At 33.5% G+C, this 13,147-nt stretch overlaps 2 protein-coding genes and 1 long non-coding RNA gene across 4 annotated transcripts; 2 read left to right on the top strand and 1 right to left on the bottom strand.

Moving 5' to 3' along the window:
- Positions 1-20: 20 nt before the first annotated feature.
- drosha (ribonuclease 3 drosha) lies at positions 21-7,459 on the top strand. Its single transcript, XM_065344944.1, has 20 exons — positions 21-1,390; positions 1,460-1,603; positions 1,686-1,840; positions 1,915-2,048; positions 2,125-2,292; positions 2,364-2,553; positions 2,633-2,758; positions 2,833-2,976; positions 3,043-3,193; positions 3,269-3,610; positions 3,730-3,842; positions 3,928-4,148; positions 4,219-4,350; positions 4,435-4,578; positions 4,648-4,751; positions 4,835-4,940; positions 5,018-5,179; positions 5,247-5,407; positions 5,483-5,628; positions 7,163-7,459. Exons 1-20 carry the CDS (start codon positions 750-752, stop codon positions 7,273-7,275), a joined length of 3,597 nt encoding a protein of 1,198 aa, XP_065201016.1. The 5' UTR covers positions 21-749; the 3' UTR covers positions 7,276-7,459.
- A 164-nt stretch (positions 7,460-7,623) lies between these two features.
- On the bottom strand, positions 7,624-9,055 carry LOC135832019 (uncharacterized). The gene is made up of 2 exons (XR_010556265.1): positions 8,555-9,055; positions 7,624-8,459 (listed from the first exon to the last, which is right to left on the bottom strand). It is a non-coding gene; the product is annotated as an uncharacterized LOC135832019 (long non-coding RNA).
- Positions 9,056-9,251: 196 nt separating this feature from the next.
- On the top strand, positions 9,252-13,115 carry LOC135832013 (pre-mRNA-splicing factor 38B-like). Of its 2 annotated transcripts, XR_010556264.1 has the most exons (13): positions 9,252-9,517; positions 9,610-9,689; positions 9,772-9,912; positions 9,982-10,106; positions 10,179-10,330; positions 10,806-10,866; positions 10,937-11,056; positions 11,132-11,271; positions 11,346-11,744; positions 12,012-12,094; positions 12,651-12,719; positions 12,839-12,895; positions 13,017-13,115. XR_010556264.1 is itself a non-coding variant. In XM_065344954.1 (12 exons), exons 2-12 carry the CDS (start codon positions 9,671-9,673, stop codon positions 13,030-13,032), a joined length of 1,299 nt encoding a protein of 432 aa, XP_065201026.1. In that variant the 5' UTR covers positions 9,253-9,517; positions 9,610-9,670; the 3' UTR covers positions 13,033-13,115. The 2 variants fall into 2 exon arrangements, 1 of the variants encoding a protein (XP_065201026.1); XM_065344954.1 differs by lacking the exon at positions 12,012-12,094 and having other exon boundaries at positions 9,253-9,517.
- Positions 13,116-13,147: the final 32 nt, after the last annotated feature.

Below are 13,147 nucleotides of genomic sequence, written 5' to 3'. Positions count from 1 at the left end.
ATGTGACTATGACTTTCTCTAGTATCCCAACTCCCAAGAATATTCCCAGTTTTCAGTTTTTTGAACCCTTGAAGTCTTATTAATTTTTTGTAGTTTTCACTTCTCTGTAGTTAATCGTTGTGACGTTTATTTTAATTTGTTAACATGATAGTTCAGTGACGGTATCGCAAGATAGTATGTATCCCATGTGAACTACGAACTTGAAGTGTAGTATTGTAATTTTTATGAAGTTTCGAATAACTAGTTTGATTTGTATCCATATCTGCCAATCTGCCAGTTTCACATTCCAATTGATTAAACCTGCTGATTAGAACTGCTGAATGTGAAGCATCTAGTCACGATCATGAGAACGTACCGAACGTAGTACGCGTTAGTGATATTGAAGCTGTAGCCCTTCAAAAAACATAATTTCTCATTGATTGTTGTGCGGCGAAATAATCGGAGCCATTCGTCCTGAAATATATTTGTATGAATTTTGACGATAGATACATCAAGCTGTTATCGTCCCTTGGAGTGATGTGAGCAATGATACAAGTCTGTGAAATCGGTAGTTCTCCATTATCAAGTGCCTTGAATTTTTATGTGGCATGACGTAGGACGTCTACTTGTGTTTATGTGGACGTGTGACAGCTGTAGTGTTTGCATTTCATTGTTGTAATCCTTTAAGTCTCTGTGTTCATGATTTATGTAATTCCTTATGGGCTGTGTCTTGAGTGCATAAGACTATATTTCCAGAATCAACTCCGAAGATGAATCAATATCCTCAAAATAATTGTTTAGGAAATTACCATGAGTTCAATTCCGCTCCTGTATATTCACAATCAAATGGTTTTCCACTCGCTCCATCTTATCAGTATAATTTCAACAACTACAATGAATATTCTTGTTACCCTCCATCTGTTCCTCCCATTTCGCCGTGCCTGCCCACCAATTCCTCTAATTTTCCATCCGTTAATTCCACTGATGTTCCTATTCCGATTCCTCCGAATCAGTATCCATACATGCCAACAAACCCGTCATACTATAATATGCCAATCAACACTCAAAATTATGGTGCTTATTCTAACGCGGCTGGGGAAATGAACAAGATATCTAATCGCGAAGGCTCTACTCAGAAGCGTAATCGATTGCCTTCTCCTGAAAGTTTCATACGAGAATGTCAAAGTGGTAAAAAAAGTAACGAAAGATTATCCAAAGAAGAACTGATAAAAAAGGATCTGAAACGTAAATCGGATTCCCCAGAAAATTCTAAAACTTTGTCGAGGCGGAAAAATAGAGAATCGTGTGATCACGACAATTCTACTTCAACCAAGAGGGAGAAATTCTATCAAAAACCTAGAAACACCTTTAATAAAAAACAGAGAAGTGAAGAATTCTTGAAGAGATGGAGGTAACTTATGCGCTGTTGATTTTATTTTATTGATTGGCTTGCAAGTTTATGACAATTTTTTTCTCTTAGACTGAACAATTGCAATGATGAAAAAGAATGGGAAGAAAAGATGGAGAAACTTTCAACTATGGACCCACAAGAAATTTTGAAGCTGGAGGGACAAAAATGGACTCGTACCACGCCAGCTGAATTATACTACTCTCCGTCTCCGAAGTACATATTTATTATTTCAACGTAGTTTTAGTTTTTTATTTTCTACATTCGTGTATTTCATTTTTGCCCTCTTTTGAAACAGTAACGCAAAAGTTCTGTTCGCTACGAAGAGATGCACGTCTCTGTCGGAAAAGTTTAAAGAAACATTGCTTGATAGAAGCGAAAAGATCAAAGCTACTAAGCCTGCGTACGAATTACCATGTAGAAAACTGAAGCTTAATCTACTTAATATCGAGTGTAAGTTACCTATTAACGCATTATCTTTTCATTTTTGTGACGAAAAACTGTTATCTTAATTATGCAAACATTAGCTGGAGAGTCAGATTCTGAAAAAAGCCATTCTGATGAAGAAGGCCATGAAAATGAAGCCATGGAAGAACTTAAAAGAAAGCAACAACATCCTGACAGACTACATCCAGAACTGTGGTATAACGAGAAAGGCGAGGTAAAACGTAGTAAAATCTTTTTGAAAGGATGAGTACTTCGCATTAGTATCGATGTTGATGAATTAATTTTTCCAGTTGAATGATGGCCCTCTCTGCAGGTGTAGTAGAAAAGCTCGAAAGTTCGGTATCAGACACAATATTTACAATGGGGAAAATGCGTTGCCGAGGTGTGATTTAAATTCTAATAATGCTGATAAATTGTATCACTACAGAATTACAATCTCACCACCCACTAATTTCTTGGTAAGTTGACGTATCAGTTTTCAATTCCAGCTCATAATTCGTTATACTCATCAAATTTCTCATTGTGACAGATTAATACACCAACTATCATCAAATATGACGATCACGAATTCATATTTGAAGGATTTTCATTACTTTCTCATTTTCCTTTGGAAAGTTTACCTGCCTGCAAAGTGATAAGATTTAATTTAAGTTATACCATTTTATACGTAGAAGAAAAAATACCCGATAATTTTACTATACTGGAATTGGATTTGTTTTGTGAGTATTATTTACGTGCGTCGTACATTTATTTGCTGGTTTTCTCTACTCAGTTTCTGATGATGAATGTCAATTACAGACCAATACTTTTTCAAAGAAATTCTGGAGCTGGTTGATTTCGATTTACATCCTCCAAACGTGCAAGAAGAAGAAAAAAGTTGCCCAATATTTCATTTTATGCCACGTTTTGTTCGTGATCTACCTGGTATGTAATGTGCCTGACTTCAATTTGAACTGGAAATGTTTGAGATATGTAAATTTATTTTGGAATTTTTTTAGATAATGGACGTGAAATTCTGTCTATGTGTCATGTTTTACGGTACTTAATTGATAGCAGCGAACCTTTAATCAACAAGAAAGATTTACCTAACATTCAAAAAGCTCACGACGAAGACTGGCAAGAAATAGTCAAAGATTTAAAAGGTATAATTTCGATTAATCTGACTCTATTGAATTGACTTGAATTATTAACGGCTTTAAAATTTTCAGGTTCGATTGTTACTAAACCAACGATGAAACCTTGTTCTATACGAATTGATCAATTGGATCGCGATATATCTAGTCATCCTGATAATTTATTCCCTGATATCATTCATTTTGGTATACGACCTCCTCAACTTAGTTACGCTGGGAGCAAAAAGTAATTTTTTTAAAAACAAAAATGGTCAGTCATGTGTTCATGAAAGTTATTTTAACGTCTTTACATTTATTTCAGATATCAGCGTTTATGGCGAACATACGTTAAATTCAGACATCTTCTTGCCAATATGCCCAAACCATCAATGGAAGATAAATTGAAATTGCATAATAAAGAAATGGAATTACAGAAAATGCGATGCGAGAGTAAATTCAAACGCGGCGTAACTGTAGTACTTTCTAGTGAAGGATTCTACAAAACAGGAATAATGTGTGATATTATCCAACACGCCATGTTGATACCAGTTTTAGTCTGTCATTTGAGATTTCATCGATCGTTGGATTGTTTAGAGAAGAAAATCGGTTACAAATTTAAAAATCGATGTTTATTGCAATTGGCGTTGACGCATCCTTCTTATCGGTACTAATTTGTTCGTTCGTTTGTGTTTGTGTTTTTTTTTTTTTTTTTTTTAAATGAGTTCATTATTTATCTAGTATGTACTAGTGAAGTACGCAACTGAATTATAATTTCGTTCGCAGAGAAAATTTTGGAACAAATCCGGATCATGTTCGTAATGTTTTGACTAATTGTGGTATTAGGCAACCGGAATATGGCGATCGAAGAATCCATTACTTGAATACTAGGAAAAGAGGTAACTTATCTACATTCGAAGTTATTTTAATTTTTTTTTTTTTCAAGTTGTAACCAATTTTTTTGTTTCAATTAATCTATTTTAGGCATCAATACCTTGATTAACATAATGTCCCGGTTCGGCAATAGTTCTGAAAAACAATCTAGTATAATGCACAATGAGAGGCTCGAATTTTTAGGGGACGCCGTTATAGAATTTGTTACGTCGATACATCTGTTTCATTTATTCCCTGAAATTGAAGAAGGTGGGTTGGCTACGTATCGAGCAGCGATTGTACAAAATCAACACCTAACAATAATGGCGCAGGTATTGTATTTTCATCATTTTTTCAAAGCATTATCTTTGCATGAACTTCATAATGTATTCCTGTTTTTAGGAGCTGGAATTACATCAGTATATGCTTTTCGCTCATGGATCCGATTTATGTCACGATTTGGAATTGAGACATGCGATGGCTAATTGTTTTGAAGCTTTGTTAGGAGCATTGTATTTGGATGGTGGAATTGAAGTAAATAAGATAAGCTTAATTCGAATTTTTTTTTATTCGATCGTTTTTTTCTACATGTTCATTAATGTAATTGCGTTCATTTAGGTCGCTGACAAAGTCTTTTCGGAAACATACTTTGCGAAACAACCTCATCTTTTTGGTTTATGGCACAAGTACCCGCTTCATCCTATACAAGAACAGGAACCATTCGGTGATCGTAAATGGATCTCTACTTTTCCCGTTCTGCAGGTGAGAATAATTGTGTCGGAAGCGACCCATTCTTCACACGAATGCTGATGCTGTATATTTTGATACTAGAAACTTACCGAGTTCGAAGATGCTATTGGTGTTGAATTCAAGCACATCAGATTACTAGCAAGAGCATTCACAGATCGGAGCATTGGTTTCACCAATCTTACACTGTAGGTATCTTAACCGAATTCACAACCTTAATCAAGTTTATGAAAGTGGCGATACGATTGACTATTTTTTCCCCTTATTATAGTGGTTCTAATCAAAGGCTGGAATTCTTAGGTGATACTATTTTACAGTTGATTTGTTCTCTGTATTTATACAAACATTTTCCCGACCACCATGAAGGACATCTCTCTGTTCGTAAAATTAATTCATCATTCTGATCATGATACATGACATTTTATATGTATGTTAAAATGTTCAATTTTTACAGTTATTGCGAAGTTCGTTGGTTAATAATAAAACACAAGCTGTAGTTTGTGATGACCTAGGAATGTCCGCATATGCAGTGTACGCTAATCCAAAAGATTTGTTGAAAATTAAAGATCGAGCTGATTTGTTAGAAGCTTTCTTAGGGGCGTTGTATATCGACAAGGTAGAGTAAAATTGTAAAGTAACGTTGCAATGTCAATTTATTATTTCTAATTCAAATCCATATTCAGGGTATGAAGTATTGCGAAGAGTTTTGCAACGTATGTTTCTTTCCTCGACTGCAATATTTTATCATGCGACAAGATTGGAACGATCCAAAATCCAAACTGCAGCAGTGCTGTTTAACTTTGCGAAGCATGGAAGGAAGGGAACCGGATATTCCAGTGTACAAGTCGGTTGAAGAAGAAAGTCTCAAATTTGTAAACGAAGTATTTTTTTTTAATTTTCGATATTCATTTTATGGCAGGGTTATTGAGTGTAAAGGACCTACGAATGGCAGAACGTACACGGTGGCGGTTTATTTCAAGGGACAGCGATTAGCTGCCGCTCATGGGCATAATATTCAGCAAGCTGAAATGAATGCGGCTAGCAAAGCGTTGGAAAATTCTAAAGGTAATAATGTTGAGTCATTTTTAGCGATACTGGATTCCTCCTGTGATCCTTATACGGTGTTTATTCTACGGTGATTTATGCTGCATGTTATGGTACTATTATGGCTTGCTTTTCTATATTCTATGATGATAAAACCTATGCTATGAATATAAGTGATAAACTGACGTGATTTGTTTAAATTATAATACCTATTTAGTTAAATGTTTGCATAGTACCAGACTATTTCAAACAAACGAATCGACACATTTTCTTCGGTCTTAGTTTTTAATATATTTTGTGAAGTTTCGCGTTATGGTTTATTCTAATGGGTTTAAGAAGTAGCTTTGATTTTTTTAACTTGAAATTATTTGCAATGAATTATCGAGTCGATCTGTAATTGAGGTACTTTATAAAACATGTGCTTTGCTTCAGCTTGTATGGAACATTCATTCACTTGAGATTTCATATGGTTGTTTTTTTTAGCCGACATATATTGATATATTGTGTACTAAATACCGCTTTTTTACGTACATGTATTCTGAGAGTACGAAAGGAACACTCTTAAGTTCATGATTGGTGTATCTTCAGGACAAAATCGAGTACTGTGCTTTCTATTTTACGATGAATTGGACGTTGGAAATGACTAACAAGTGTATCGAGCAAGAATATATTGTAAAACAGTCATCATTCGAATTGGTGTTCTGTTACATATGTTCTAAATTGATGCACGGGTTTATTTGAGAATATATTAGAATATCAGTGTAATCATTTTAATGGACGTATCATCCGATTATGGTTGCGGTGTTAACGATATAAAATAACACCACATCTATAGTTGGGTAATATATTCAGAAATTACTTCAAGATGTGCTGATTTTCTGCAGAATTAGATTTAATGTTATGTTTAATTTTACTGTAAAATGTTGTTTTTTTTACTTTTACGCTATATATTTGCACCTTTCTTAGTTTCTAACTACGTATTTAATTTATAATCGCGTAAGTTAATTCAATTTTTGACTGAAGTGACTAAATGAAAATAATAGCAGCGGAAAGGCAAAGGATAACTCAGTTGGAGAAATAATATTATCGCAAGTTGAATTTTAAAATTTAATGTCTTAGTATTATTATTAAGTCATCTTCAGTGCGTTTATCCTGATGAAAGTTTTTCAAAAAAAAAAAAGGCTATTTTGTAATTTTCATTCGTTACATTTAAAACGGAATCATATTGAAACGAATAAAAAAAAATGGTCTACTAATAAGAAAAACTTATATGAAAATTATCTGAATTTCATATGTATTTTAAAATTATGTGCTTGAACGCGGAATTTTCTAGTTGATCTTGACATCTCATTCGTACGGTTTCATTTTCAGAGAGATAACTTGAACCTGAACGAATCATTGTTTTTTTTTTCAATTTCTCCCAATTTGAAAACTATACTGATCTAATTGATTTTATATCATCATCAATTTTCTGCTGAGGCGTCAAAAATCAACTAGATTCCGCGCATCCATTATGTATTACTATTTTTTAAATGTAAATTGTATTTTTTTCTAGATCTATTTCCTCATTTAGAATTTCAAAAGCGGGCTATTTACAAAAGTATTAAAGCGAATAAAAGAGATGTCAGGTCTCCTGATGTTTCCAGATCAAAAAGGCACTACAGATGATGCAAGAATCTGCAGCTCGACGTGTACAGAAGATATTTTTGTTTGCGACTGTGCGCTTTAGTCATGATATGGTGCGCTTAACGAAATATTTTCAGCAGGAATGTGTATGTGTATTTAACGCGAGGCGTAACTTGTCTCGTTTGTGATTTTGTAAACATTCGAATAAGAAATACTTTCATTTTTACTTGTTTGTGGTGTTTTATTTCGATGCGTTCATGTGAATATTTTGCGTAACTTCACAATTACTTCAGCGAAGAGAAAAATGAAATACCCTTAAAATGAAAAAATGCTGCCTTATGATTTGATCTAACCTGAAATATCTTCTACTACATAGTAACACTACATCAATGAACATACGTAATTTTTCATTATATTTAAATTTGATTACAATACACTTTCGTACCATACATTTTTTTTAAATTTCGCATTTCCAAGTGAAAGTAGTAATACCGAACTACTACAACTTAGATTATTAGAATAATAGCATAATTACAATAAAACGAACATCATGAAAAAGTACAGGCCAAATTCCTTCATCAATGGAATTGTATTTTCTCATACGGGATTCTCCCTCGGTAATAAATGTTTTTCGTAAAATTCAATAAGTAATTCAGGATATCTTGTTCTTAGAAAATTGTGATTAACAACAGAACATTCATCCTGATCCATCCAAGAGATCAAGTACCATCTAACTCCTCTAAATAACGCAAAAGCAATAATCTTTTGTGGTTTATCAGATTCGTCAACGGCTGTGGTCCCAAATAATGAATCGTAAAAGTGAGCCAATTCTGGATTTTGGTCGGGTACTGGGATATTCTCTTCATAATAGTCGATCAGCATGTGTGTAACGTGAGTCTGTAGGACTGAAGAATAGTAAAATTCAACTGTACTTGAAGCTCTAGTTTGCCATTCAACGAGCAATTTTATTCGATTTGAAGGATCTCTCTTCCATCCAATTATTTCGCTTCTAAGGAATTTTCGCTGATTTCGTTGGAACAAAGTCGTTTCTAAATTTATTACGAGATCGTAACAAGACGGAATGCAATCACTTTCTGTTTGCCAAGTATCATCATTAGGCCCGTAACCTTGCCATCGAATTTTGAACTCTTCTTCTGATTCGGAGTTCCTCACCAACCTTTTATCGACTATACTGTTGACTTCATACACGTCGTCTTGACTCATATCTGCAAAGGTGTTCAGAAAAGTATATCAATCATTGCAAATAGCAGTTTCAAAATTTTTTCTGCAATAAGTAATCTAAGAAAACGTAATTTGTCACCTTTGAGGCCTTGATACATTAACTGATCACGGGGTGTCAAAATGTTGACTGTTGAGCACCAATAGAATTGTGGACAGTCATGCACAAATTCAGAATAAAGACACAATTAATAGCATATTCAGTTATCACTTCATTCTCCGATTTTGCACAGCTTTAGCTTCACAAACTTCGATATTAGACTAGTTCACAGTTGAAAATATAACGAAAAAAGTAAACAAGTTCAATCTTGATTCACCATTTTATATTCTCAACAAATCTCTCCGTAAGTCATTATTGGTTTGCCATTTCCTTAAAATTTCAGAATCGCAATTTTACATAGGTAGCTTTTGAAAAAGAAATAATTCAGTTAATAGATAGTTGATAGTTATAACATCGACAATTCGACACAGGACACAGATAACACACTACACAGCTGTTGCAAAAAAAATTTAAAAATAAAAAATAAAAAAAAACCGGGAAGTTGATAAGAAGTTTTGTAGTACCCATTCAAAAAAAACCGTGCCAAGTGTAAAATTTGAAGAATAATGATGATTGTGATACGCTAGATACGCTTCAGAGTGCAGTATATCAAACAAAAAATTAATGCATTCGTGACATTCAAGGTGAAAAAACCTGGCTTTCTGTTATCGAATCTCGTACTCGTCCATTTTATTTTGCCTTGCGCCTTGCATCATTTTTTTCTAGTTTTCTTTCGCGAAAATGGAAAGGTATTAATTATAATTATTTTTCTGTCGTCGTCACTTTTCTTTTTTCATTTTGTTTCATGTTGAAGTCTTTAACGAAAGAATTTCTGTTGCTAGTGTGCGCTCAATATTATTTGAAAGGGGTCTTGTTATCGTAAATAATTATTCATGCATGTTGTTTTTTTTTCGTTCATAATCATAAGGTCTTATCGATTGAAAGAGTAACTACTATCTATGAACATTGTAGTCCTTAATTTGCTTTGTGAAATCATTTTTTGAAGTGAGTATCAATTACTTAGAACACTGATGTCTCTGTATTATTTTATTTCATTAGCTGCTTCACTACTTAACGTTTTGTGATTTGTTTTCAAGGTTTTGTCTATCTATGTGTTTGTCGATATCACTTTAGTCGATAGAAAGTCAAAACATAAACATGGATGAGTACGATGAAGGTATGTTTAGTTTGAATTTAATTAAATGTCAAAATACAGTTATAAGTGATATAGATTTACACTGTGCATTTGATGTTGATAGGAAAGTATGATGAAAAGGAGGAGGCAGGAACTAGTGTGCATCACAAGAAAAACAATGTTTTACCATTATGGGGCAACGAACGATCTATGAACTTGAATCCTTTGATTTTAACCAATATACAGTCATCTCATTATTTTAAAGGTGAGCGGTGATTTTTTGTTTAATCTGAAAATGAATTTTGCTTATCATATGCATTATTTACGTCAACAGTTAATTTATACGAATTGAAGACATATCACGAAGTAATTGACGAAATATATTACAAAGTTAGCCATTTAGAACCATGGGAAAAAGGAAGTCGTAAAACTGCCGGACAAACTGGAATGTGTGGTGGAGTGAGTACAGACAGTATTGTGTAATATTTTTGTATTTTTTGGAATTTTAATTGAATCGTTGTTCTGTGGTAGGTCAGAGGAGTTGGAGCCGGCGGAATTGTATCAACGGCATTTTGCTTGCTTTATAAGCTCTTTACCTTGAAGCTTACCCGTAAGCAGGTAATTGGGCTAATCACCCACCCAGATTCTCCTTATATACGCGTTCTTGGTTTTATGTATATCAGGTAAGTTGACTAGTCATATTTGTGAACATATTTTACACAGCGTGTTAAGAACAACGTTAATTTAATGTTTTGCTGAATTGCGTACGTTTAACGATTGCAAAGTAATTTTATTTTCTTATTTATTACGTTGCTAATTCATTATTTTATCCAAGAGAAAATTTTGTCATCGAACTAGCTGATTTTTATAAATGTTTTCTTTAAGAATTGTACTGTGAGTTAATTGCAACCACCGTCGATAGTTGAGAGTTCTTTCGATAAATTTTAACCGCTAAGCTGTGAATAGTAACTCATCTGTGGACTTTTTGAGGGCAGCCATTTTAAACTGTTCTTGTCGTGAGTTGATTAATACAACGTTATCAGTGCTGTAGTATTTTTAAGTTTTTTAACGGCCCGTTCTTGTTTTATATTTCGAGTATGGTGTCATTTTCACTCTCGATGTTAACAGTTTCGTTTTTTTTTCTTCGTGTTTTTTTAGGTACACTCAACCACCAGCAGATCTGTGGGATTGGTATGAGCCATATTTAGACGACGCTGAAGTAAGGAAAAAGTTGTGTCTTGTGTTTTTTATTGCGCATCGAATTCAATTAATAGGAAATTAAATTTTAGGAACTTGACGTCAAAGCTGGTGGTGGACAAATTATGACCATTGGAAATATCTTGAAAAATTTCTTATGTAAATTAGAATGGTTTTCGACTCTTTTTCCTAGAATTCCCGTCCCTATTCAAGTAAGATAGTTTTTATGATTTTATTTGTTTTCAATATCGATCGAACAATCATTCATGTGTGAATGTGATTTGTAGCAAAAACTTGAAAGAAAAATGAACGAACGGTATCCTCCACCTGTTCCTACAGCACGACAACATGCAGGCCCTGCTGGCCGTAGTATGTCGAAATCAAGGCATTCGCCCGAAGATAATAGTAAATATCCAAGACCTAGAGAGTAAGTACAGAGGACTAACGGAGAAGTGTTATAAATTCTGCATAACTATTGATATTTCAATTCATGTTACACAGAGTTCAGCCGAGTGCCGATCGCGATAGAAGTTCAGGCCGTTATTCAAGAAACAGAAGCTCGAGTGTGGAACGAACAGAGAAGTATTCCGAAAAGAAACCAGATGCTTATGAAGAAAGAAGTAGAGATAGAAGTCCTAATGCTCGAAATGGTCATCGAAGCTCAAGTAGAGATCGATACAGAGGTGAAAGGGATAGGTATCGAGAAAGGAGACATAGCCCCGAGCGTCATCGTCATCGTAGTCCAAAGCCTTATTCGGAATACAAAGACGATAGATATCGCAGTAGTTTTAAATACGATCACGAAAGAAAGTGCGCCGATGATTACGAAGAAGAGAAGAAATACAAAACTGATCCTCACGATAAAAGTCGTAGAAAATCCTATTCACCGGATAGTCACAGGTTGGTAAATTTTTCAATTTTCCATTGTGAAAAAAATGTCAATAAATGAATATTTACGTCACTATTCGGTTTGAAATATTCAAAAATGCTAAACGTACAATTCATTAAAAAATATCAAAAAAAGTTGATTACTGGTGTTGGGAAATGTGTTGTTAGATCAATATTGTTCATCAGTATTGATGATGTTCCGTTTCTAAAAGAAGGAAATCGGTTTTTTTGTTTGTTTGTTTGAAAACTTCATTTTAAAATTGAAATATGTTATTACAGGTAGTTGTTTTCTCCAGTTAGAAGACGAATTTTTAGGTTCACGCTTACCTTTCTATCATGAAATGTTCATGGAGTAATTATGGGTATTGTATACCACTTGTGTTGTTTATAGCTCGTATAAAATATTGTCCTACTTTTAATTTTGCGAATTTTTATAAAAGCTGTTTCTTGTTCGAGTGCTTTTGATTCGGAAAGATTTCATTCGTATATTTTGGAATCAAATTAAATTCCTTAAAAATTCAGTCTTTTGGAAGAGTTTCATGCGTAAAGAATCATGTAATCAACTCCAAAAATGCCTTTGTTGCTCATCTCTTCTCAGGAAAATGAATCTGATGATTGAAAATTATAATCCTTTTTGAGTAGTTTTCATGTATAGTGATAAATTGACGGAAGTTTTTGCAAAAACGTGAACATTTTGATTTATGTATTTCAATTTTTTGGTTTCCCATTCGTATTTTCACAAAGTTTGAATGCGTATTTCATTACAATTAATTTAATTTGCGAATATGAGAAAAAATTCAGCCTAAAATGAATGTGGTATACTACCCTATGTCAACTGAGTAATTTTACTGATTAATTGATAGAAAATCAGACTTATGATGACTGTTTTTTAATGCTAAGTGGTATGATTGTTTACAGATCTCATAAATCAAAAAAAGAAAAATACCGATCCAGTTACAAAGATGATGATTATGAACGTCATAGAAGGTGGGTTTTTTGAAAATAATTTGAATCTTCTTATGATAGAAATGTATATCATGCCTCTTACCAGAAGTAAAGTGGCATAAAAAGTTAATTTTCTCTAATTAACTGAATTTTGCTTATAGTGATAGAAGAAAGTATAGTGAAGAGAGGGATTATGAAGATGAAACGTCAATAAAAAAGTGAGTAATTCTCTAATTCTGTATATTTTTTTGATTTAGGTTAATGATTACCGCTTGTTCACATTTGATCATTTTTTTTTAAATGTGGAAATTAATTCGCTTTTGTGGTCCGTTATTTCAGGTCAAAGTATGCTTAGGCTGACCCACCGAATTGAGCTGTGAAAAAAACTTTGTAAGTTCTCACCATTGTAAAAAATGTAATAAAATGTTTCTTTTTGTACTTTTATAATTAATTTTTTGGAAGGCGGGATT

This window comes from Planococcus citri, chromosome 1, assembly GCF_950023065.1.
Source record: "Planococcus citri chromosome 1, ihPlaCitr1.1, whole genome shotgun sequence".
Lineage (NCBI taxonomy): Eukaryota > Metazoa > Arthropoda > Insecta > Hemiptera > Pseudococcidae > Planococcus > Planococcus citri.
The sequence above is the reverse complement of the archived record's forward strand: the minus strand, read 5'-3'. Positions and strand labels throughout refer to the sequence as shown.